Consider the following 9,662-nt stretch of genomic DNA (forward strand, 5'->3'; position numbering starts at 1 on the left):
TGATGGTTGTGTTGTCTTTTCTTATCAGTATTTGTGTTATGCCACCATGTCGAGACACCTTTAATCTCTGTGTATTTTAATGTTAATTTGCATTTTCGACTGTTGAGCATAGATTCTTTACGATTTCTGTGAAATGAAACTGTCTAAAACTGTTTTAGTATTCTGGTTTTACTATTCAGTTGTAAGCCCAAAGTATAGTTCACTTTTTATGCGTACGCGAGGGTCAGTGTACAGTGCGCGTGACGCAAATTTTGTCATCAGAAAAGTATGCGCGTACTGTACGTGCCGGATATTTGTAACAACGCAGGTCGCACATGCGCATTTAAATTTTTTTTTTGCAGTAACTGGTATATCCACAAGGTGGCAACCATAACATGGGGGCGTCGATAGTCGAAGAAAAACTGCATAAACAGAACAGACCGTAAATAATGCAAGCTACGGAGACCAGGGCCAGAGATCGTATAGAGTACCTCAGAGATGACCTGTTTCTGTATGCAAAACCCGGAAGCGAGTTAGCATTTTAGGACTTCCGGTTCCATCACCCTAAAGTCTATGGGTTTTTCTGAAATAAGGTCTGTGGTTAACAAAGCTTCTAAATATTTTAACGTTTTGATCTATGACATAAAACACACCAGTTATAACCCGCTTGTGATTTATTTTAATTTTTTTTATTGTGTCTTAAAAACGGCGGTTGCTAACAAGTTGCACCAAACGTGTGTACTGATAAACCAAACCAAAAGTGTCATAACCCTTTGTTAAACACAGAGCTTATTTTTTTGCGATTTTCCAAAAGTCTATGGGAAAAATGCATAGGCTTTCGATCGAGGGAACCTGTGCGCCGCTAACTTTTGGGTTGGCCTACAAAAACACGTCATCCCTGAGGTACTCTATTATTATAGGGTGATAAGAGGGTCTGTATCTCTTAACATTGGAAAAAGCGTAACGGCTAACTAAATCACGTGCGGCACCTCTCAGCCTATCGTGTCGCCGTTCAAAACTCCTCCCTGCGTACCGCCCGTACCGCCAGTTAGCATTAGCCGTTACGCTTTTTTGGCTAAAGGTTGCAGGCTTGCCTTCCAGTGGCTTTGCTGGGGCTAAGTTCCAGTTTGTTTGTTTTTTTTGTTTTGTTTTTTTAATGCAGTCTCGTTGACTCGTATGTACATCATTGCTTACGTTGCATGAGTGCCCACTACTGGTGGAACTCGTGCAATGGGAAGAAAATTTTGTACATTTTAAAGATAAATTCATTAACCTGGTGGACTTTGAGAGTTCAAAATAAAGAGCTCCAACCCATGTTCAGTGTGCAAATTGAACAAAGAAAAAGTCTGTGCATTGAGTTGTACCTGAATCCACTGTTAAAAATAAATCATCCACTCGCCAACCGCCCGATGATATTCTCTGATTTAGATATCTGAACCTGATCATCCCATTACAATTATTCACATTCTCAGTGTTAAGCATGATGATAATGGTAACATATCACACTGAAGTAGGTTGCTTATAAATGAACATTTATTTTAAATGTTCCCTTCAACCTTAAATTGTCACTGTTTCATTACATCAATGTAGGAAAATACTCTTATCAAAATAATGTCTGTTAGTTAAGCTTGTGTATATTTTTAGTTAAAGCTGTTAAGTTATAAAGCAATATCTCAAGTGGGGTTTTTCCTTTGTGTTTTATAGAATGACCACTAGGAGATGCTCTAGGCACATGTTTTCCTTGATTGGTTTTACATGAAGAGAAATACGTTCAGTTGAAAAATAAACTAAAAGTGTGACGCACATTCGTTGCGTCTTACCGTGAAATGAGAGTTCCGTGTCTTTATTAAAATCAACACATTAATGATTTATCGCTCATCCACCCGCAATTAATTGGAATGTTATTTTTTATTACGTGGCCCGCCCGACCCGCTGATTATCCGCAGTATCGAACGGTTCGAGAATGGACACAGGCCGGGAACCGCAACAGAACCGTGTCGGTGGTAAATGAGTATCTGAGCATGTGACTTTCTGTCTTTGTTTTGTCGACAGCCGGAGGCGGCACGAAATGTGATGGAGGCGGACGCCTCATAATTCTCTATGCAGGAAAAACCCTGCTGACAGAAAATGTTGCGGTTTAAAGTGGACTCGTTTTCATGCTACACACAATGTTCTATATTAAATATTTAGCTAACAGTCTAAGTAAGAAGTTACCTAGCATAAGTGTATGTTAACGTTAGCTCAGTCAAGGCTAACATCAACAGGTGTAGACGACAACAACACTGATCTTCAGAAAACAACAGATTTTACACTAACTATGAGTGATTTCTCTGCAGAACAACTGTATCCTTGTGTTAAGTTTTGTACAATCTATAAATAAATAGAAAAAAAAAAATCAACCTCATGAATATTCTGGTTGAATGTTTGTTGTTTTAATACAAAAAGCATTACAAAGATGTTTAAATCTATTCCTATAAGCTGATCTGAAACCAGTTTGTTTCATTTTAATGGTTTAGACCTGGACTTTTAGCTGATGGGGCTCAAGATTAGTTCATTATATTTAAAATATCTTATTTTATAAAAAGAGCAACAAAAATACCTATATATAATCACAAACTCTAACTTTTTCAGCTTTATATTTATGCAAACGTGTTTCTTTATTTGTATATTTAGGCCGTTCATTTCCATTTTTTTCTCCATATTATCTTCTGTTATTCTTTCTGCCTATCTACATTATTAAACATGAGATGTTATGCTGATGAGAGTCATACTGTCTTTTTCACTATTTATGCTCATTTTTTATGCACACATTGACGTGAGTCTGACACCAGGTAATCTCTGTGCTTTTTATTATTCATAGATTGAGCGTGAAATGACAACAGGTTTAACATTCAGCATCTTGCAGTATTGATAAGGAGATGCAAAAAAATACATTTAATAAGAAAAGGCAGTTGTGTAAAGCAATAACAGTATTATTTTGTGAACAGGTGTTGCGTTTTCATTTCTCAAGCAGCTTCTTTATCCAAGCCTCGTCTGGTTTCACACAGAATTTGTGATTTTTTTGTGTCGTAACCCTGAGGGGGGAAAAAAGTTCACAATCACATTTTTTTTTGTTATTGCTAGCATACGCAAAACCATTTGTATCATTTGTCTACAATTTAAAATGAGCATATTTTTTTATTTTTTTAAATTATAGCCTATATTTTAGAGTTAAATATACCTACATAACGCCTGCGATAGGACAACGTGAATGTGTCCTCTCAGCTCTCACAACTTTACTGTCTGGAATTTGGAATCCGATAAAATCGAAGCAACACGTCTGAGGAACTACACCAGCTTCAACTGTTGGTGAGATAAAATGTATATCTTTATATATATATATATATATACACACACACACACACACTACTGTTCAAAAGTTTGGGATCGGTAAGATTTTTAATGTTTTTAAAAGAAATTTCGTCTGCTCACCAAGACTGCATTTATTTAATTAAAAAAAAAAAATACAGTAAAAACAATATTGTGAAATATTATTACAATTTAAAATAACTTTTTCTATTTTAATATATTTTAAAATGTAATTTATTCCTGTGATCAAAGTTGAATTTTCAGCATCATTACTCCAGTCTTCAGTGTCACATGATCCTTCAGAAATCATTCTAATATGCTGATTTGCTGCTCAAGAAACATTTATGATTATTATCAGTGTTGAAAACAGTTGTGTACTTTTTTTCAGGATTCCTTGATGAATAGAAAGTTGAAAGAACAGCATTTATCTGAAATACAATGCTTTTGTAACATTATACACTACCGTTCAAAAGTTTGGGGTCAGTAAGAATTTATATATATATATATATATATATATATATATATAATTCTTTTTTTTTTTTTTTTTTTTTTCAAAGAAATTAAAGAAATTAATACTTTTATTCAGCAAGGATGCATTAAATCAATCAAAAGTGACAGTAAAGACATTTATAATGTTACAAAAGATTATATTTCAAATAAACGCTGTTCTTTTGAACTTTCTATTCATCAAAGAATCCTGAAAAAAAATATTGTACAGAAATATTTTGTACAATTGTACACAATAAATGTTTCTTGAGCAGCAAATCAGCAGATGAATGATTAGAATGATTTCTGAAGGATCATGTGACACTGAAGACTGGAGTAATGATGCTGAAAATTCAGCTTTGCATCACAGGAATAAATTACATTTTAAAATATTTTCAAATAGAAAAAGTTATTTTAAATTGTAATAATATTTCACAATATTGTTTTTCCTGTATTTTTAATTAAATAAATGCAGTCTTGGTGAGCAGACAAAGCTTATTTTAAAAACATTAAAAATCTTACCGATCCCAAACTTTTGAACGGTAGTGTGTGTATATATATATATATATATATAAACCTGTTCAAAATACTTTCAATATTAATGTGTTGATATACGTCCTTCAAAATAAAGGTCCTTTGTAGTTATTACAGCATATTGGTTTCTGGGTTTCTTTCACACATCATATGTCATATTATGTTTTGTTTGAAACTTGAGAATACAAAGTTCACTGAGGAACTTGCAAAGACTAAAATTCTTTTGTTTCTAATTTAATCAATTTTTAAGTGTGAAATATCGCTTTACATTTATTTGCAATTAAATTATTATGGCATATATGTCCATACACATAATAATTTAGTCAAGAGCAAAACTACACTTCAAGAGAACTTACATTCTGCCTCAGAAGTCCAGGCCATCAGCAGGACCAGCCCGAACACCAGACACAAAGAAGATGCCCTCATGATTTCTGATCTGAAGTTGATCTGGAAGCTTGATAGTTGTTGTAGATGTCTGAGACAACCCGTGCCTGCTTCACACTTTTAAGCGCTTTCGAATGTGATGTGTAAAATATTTTTTGGCTCTCTGTCACCATGTTTTTGTCTCAAGTTGTGAGAGCCTATTTCCAGTAATTGTTTAGGTGACAAGACTTGCTCCTGTATACGTGACTTTCAACAAACTAACAATAGTCAAAGGGTGATATCCTGTATAGGAAAACAGAGGACGGGGGTCAGTTTGGGGTCGTGAGTTTTTTTAAGTCTGCATTTATTTAATTAAAATGACAGAAAAAAACAGTAATATATTTTGAAATATTATTAAAATGTAAAATTTTAATGAGTTTATCACCACTGTGTCGGGGGTTGGATCTGTTCTCTTCAGCAGGGTCGGCTTTGGGAATCATTTGCTGGCATGGGCTTAGGCAAAGGCCTGGAGGGGTGGATTGCCAGGATACATTTTGGACTGTCACACCACCCCTGTTAATGAGACAGAACAAAAATGCATTTACTTAAAAAGGAGATGGTTCTGAACAATAAACAGTTTTGGATACAAATGTTTCAATTTGCAATGACAAAACTCACGTTTCTCTATTTTCCCAAGCTGCATCTGTTAAAACACTGAAGAGAAAAAAAGTTGACATTTGACACAAGTTTGTTTAAATTACTCTGACAAAATGTGTTAAAAATAATGTTGTGTGGAATTTGCAAGTCTTTGAAACTCAAACCACCTTTCAGAGATTAGAGAAGCTTGAGCTGTTGGTGAGATAAAAAAACAACAACAACACTGATCTTCAGAAAACAGCAGATTTTACACTAACTATGAGTGATTTCTCTGCAGAACAACTGTATCCTTGTGTTACGTTTTGTACACCTTAATAAATCAATAAATAAATCATCTAGACTCCAAGAGAACCTACTTTGAGCCTCAGAAAGTCCAGGCCATCAGCAGGACCATCCAGATCCCCAGATAAACACAAGATGTCCACATGTTTCTGATCTGAAGATGATCTGCAGGGTTTGACAATGAGTTTTTGGAGATGTCTGAGTGAGTCACATTTACTTTCTTTTAAATGCTTTCTGATGTTACAGAAATTCAGATCTGAGGTTTGATAAACACTGATATGTTTAAATCCCACCTCTACTAGTTTCCTGGACTGACAACCTCACATGAATATTCTGGTTGAATGTTTGTTGTTTTAATACAAAAAGCATTACAATGATGTTTAAATCTATTCCTAAGCTGACCTGAAACCAGTTTGTTTCATTTTAATGGTTTAGACCTGGACTTTTAGCTGATGGGGCTCATCCTAGATTAGTTAATTATATTTTAAAAATATTTTATACAAAGAGCAACAAAGAGTATCTATATACCTTATATAAGCACAAACTCTAACTTTTTCAGCTTTGTATTTATGCAAACATGTTTCTTTATTTGTATATGTAGGCCATTAACTTCCATTTTTTCTCCATGTTATCTTCTGTTATTCTTTCTGCCTATCTACATTATTAAACATGAGATGTTATGCTGATGAGAGTCATACTGTCTTTCAGTATTTTTGCTCATTTTTTATGCACACATTGACGTGAGTCTGACACCAGGTAATCTGAAAAAGCTTTTATTATTAATTTGCATAGATTGAGCATGAAATGACAACAGGTTTAATTAACATTTAGCATCTTGCAGTATTGATAAGGAGATGCAAAAAAATATTTAATAAGAAAAGGCAGCTGTGTAAAGCAATAACAGTATTATTTTGTGAACAGGTGTTGCGTTTTCATTTCTCAAGCAGCTTCTTTATCCAAGCCTCGTCTGGTTTCACACAGAATTTGTGATTTTTTTGTGTCGTAACCCTGAGGGGGGAAAAAAGTTCACATTCACATTTTTTGTTATTGCTAGCATATGCAAAATCATTTTTATCATTTGTCTACAATTTAAAATGAGAATATGACAATTTTTTTAAATTATAGTCTATATTTTAGAGTTAAATATACTTACACAACGCCTGCGGCAGGACAACTTGAATGTGTCCTCACAGCTTTCACAACTTTACTGTCTGGAATTTGGAATCCAATAAAATCGAAGCAACACATCTCAGGAATTACACCAGCTGCAACTGTTGGTGAGATAAAATGTGTATATATATATATATTATATACACACACACATAGAGAGAGAGAGAATTGGACCATATTCAAACCTCTTCAAAATACATTAAATATTAATGTGTTTATATATGTCCTTCTAAAGGTCCTTTGTAGTTCTTGATGATAATTTGCAGAATCATCAGATCACCATATTGGTTTCTGGGTTTCTTTCACGCATCATATGTCATATTATGTTTTGTTTGAAACTTGAGAATACAAAGTTCATTGAGGAACTTGCAAAGACTGTAAAATTCTTTTGTTTCTAATTTGATAAATTTCTTAAAGAGCGAAATATCACTAACTTTTTATGTGCAATTAAATTATTATGGCATATATGTCCATATACATAATTTAGTCAAGAGCAAAACTACACTTCAAGAGTACTTACGTTGAGCCTCAGAAGTCCAGGCCATCAGCAGGACCAGCCCGAACACCATACACAAAGAAGATGCCCTCATGATTTCTGATCTGAAGTTGATCTGGAAACTTGATAATTGCTGTAGATGTCTGAGACAACCCGTGCCTGCTTCACGTTTTTAAGCGCTTTCGGACGTGATGCAAGATAGAAACTCAGATCTGCGGTTAGATAAGGACATGTACTGCAGCCCCCACCTCTTCTTCAATGCCTACACGGATAATCACATTTGCTATATTGGCTTTCTGCTTTCTGCTTTTTGCAAGAGATTGCGAGGTGATAAAGTTTACAGCAATGATACACATCTTCAGACAGTACAGTTTCTTGCTGATGCCCATACCAGAAAGTGCCATACTTATATCATTTATGTATGTTTTAACATTCTGGTAAAAACATTTCTGCATTACTCTTGTATGTCCAAAATGCCTAAAGACTCATCTATTCCATGTGGTAAATTCATGATCTGACTTTTTCCACCTGTCAGCATTTGGAAAATGGAAAAAAGTACATGCCCACTGCATTTATTTTCAATATGCAAATATTAAACTATAAAGAAACGTGTTGAAATAAATAATACTTTGTGTATAATAACTTTCATTAACAAAAAGAACACTTAACAGAGCAATATTTAATTCACACCAACTAATGTTTTCTCATTACTTTAACTCATCAAAATAATTTTTAAAAATTCAAAAAAATGTATAAGTTATACGAGATTCAAATTTTTAAGTCAGCTTAATATAATTTAAGTTGAAATGACTTGCTGATTCAACTTAAAAAATTAAGGTAGAACTGCACTTTTTAAGTTTTTAAGTTGAAATAGGTGGAATTTTTACAGTGCAAATATGAATATGCATCAATTTTTCATGGAATTATGGATTTTCAGGGCAAATATGAATATACTTAGTCATGTATGTAACTATAATTATTTATATATAAATATGATATATATTATTTAATCATATGCTATTTGCCATGTTGCTAATAATTTCTAATAAAAAACAATTATGATTTTATTTTAAACTTTATTTAAACATTATTATAATTATTATGCTATACTACTAATAATTTTAAATAAATGTAAGATTTATTTTCTATATGAAAAAATTTGCTTATTTAGATGATTATCAGATTATTTAAATATCACATTTAATTTTTTTTTTTTTTAATTTTTTATCAAGATCCCACACAAGTTTTATCTTATGCGTTTTTGTAATGATTTATTTATTGCGCTTGTGGAAAAAAAAATCAAAACCACCCCCTCCCCCTTCCCCCTTCCCCCTTCCCATTATCAAACTGTGACATCTACGTTCTGTCTGACATTAATCTGGTGATTAATCTTTATTCCACTAAGATGTTTTCAGTGCTTAGCATTTCATGCCATCCATATGAACTTTCAACTTTCTTTTAAGAAAATCGTGATCTGTTTATAATAGTGACACTCTTTACATACATGGTCATTCTCTTAAGACCATGCACAGTCGTGTTAAGTTGTAAGAAAAAGTGATGCATCTCAGCAAGCCTCTGCACAGCCTGATAATGATCTAGTTCTGTACTTTCAGCCTGTGGGTTTTTTTTTACGATATGTACCCTCATTTTCATGTGCAACAAATGGCATATATGCAAATATTGTACTAGGATGTGTAAATGTATTAAAATGTATATCAATCATATAATCATCTTTACCTCACAAACGGTACATATCTATACATTTTCAACAGTATTCGTGATTATCCTGACATATAAAACAATACATCTGGAAATGTTTGATAATTAATTATAATATCATGTAGACCTGCTAAGGTATTATTAATCTATCCATGACTGATTCAGCAGAACATCAAAACTTCTGAGGAACTACCAACAGTGACATATTTAATTTTTTAAAGTGTCATGAAAAACACTGACATGCTTTGTAAGTGTAAAGCATGACTCATTTTGTCTTTGAAGAATCTGAATCAGAATGAGCTTTGCTAAGTATGCTTACACATACAACGTGTGTAAGAGGTTAGTAATCAATGTACTGTTAGCTACCAAACCCTTGTTAGTCACACAGGCATTTGTTAAGAGACTTAACTGTCTTTGTATATTGTTCTTCCAGGTTTTTCAGCTTTAAGCATTTAATGCAATGCTCTATTAATGTTACTGCATACAACCACAGTATAAAGGCTTTAATCCACTTAATCTAAATTCATATTACATTGTAAATATTAGATGTTTTCCCCTTCAAATTAGAATTAGCCTAGTTTAATCAGTTTTCACCACAGGAGCAGAACGGAACCTTTAGTTCAGTGGA

The 9,662-nt window shown here is 33.3% G+C and overlaps 1 protein-coding gene across 4 annotated transcripts; it reads right to left on the reverse strand.

Moving 5' to 3' along the window:
• Nucleotides 1-2,811: 2,811 nt before the first annotated feature.
• On the reverse strand, nucleotides 2,812-7,595 carry ccl33.3 (chemokine (C-C motif) ligand 33, duplicate 3). Of its 4 annotated transcripts, XM_051885062.1 has the most exons (4): nucleotides 5,156-5,283; nucleotides 4,704-5,013; nucleotides 3,204-3,321; nucleotides 2,816-3,053 (listed from the first exon to the last, which is right to left on the reverse strand). In XM_051885062.1, exons 2-4 carry the CDS (start codon nucleotides 4,771-4,773, stop codon nucleotides 2,978-2,980), a joined length of 264 nt encoding a protein of 87 aa, XP_051741022.1. In that variant the 5' UTR covers nucleotides 4,774-5,013; nucleotides 5,156-5,283; the 3' UTR covers nucleotides 2,816-2,977. The 4 variants fall into 4 exon arrangements, 3 of the variants coding, with proteins under 3 accessions (XP_051741022.1, XP_051741021.1, XP_051741020.1); XR_007928421.1 differs by lacking the exons at nucleotides 3,204-3,321; nucleotides 4,704-5,013; nucleotides 5,156-5,283 and adding exons at nucleotides 6,803-6,920; nucleotides 7,340-7,481 and having other exon boundaries at nucleotides 2,812-3,053; XM_051885061.1 differs by lacking the exons at nucleotides 2,816-3,053; nucleotides 3,204-3,321; nucleotides 4,704-5,013; nucleotides 5,156-5,283 and adding exons at nucleotides 6,407-6,657; nucleotides 6,803-6,920; nucleotides 7,340-7,595.
• Between the last annotated feature and the right edge of the window lie 2,067 nt (nucleotides 7,596-9,662).

This window comes from Ctenopharyngodon idella, chromosome 24, assembly GCF_019924925.1.
Source record: "Ctenopharyngodon idella isolate HZGC_01 chromosome 24, HZGC01, whole genome shotgun sequence".
Taxonomy (NCBI): domain Eukaryota; kingdom Metazoa; phylum Chordata; class Actinopteri; order Cypriniformes; family Xenocyprididae; genus Ctenopharyngodon; species Ctenopharyngodon idella.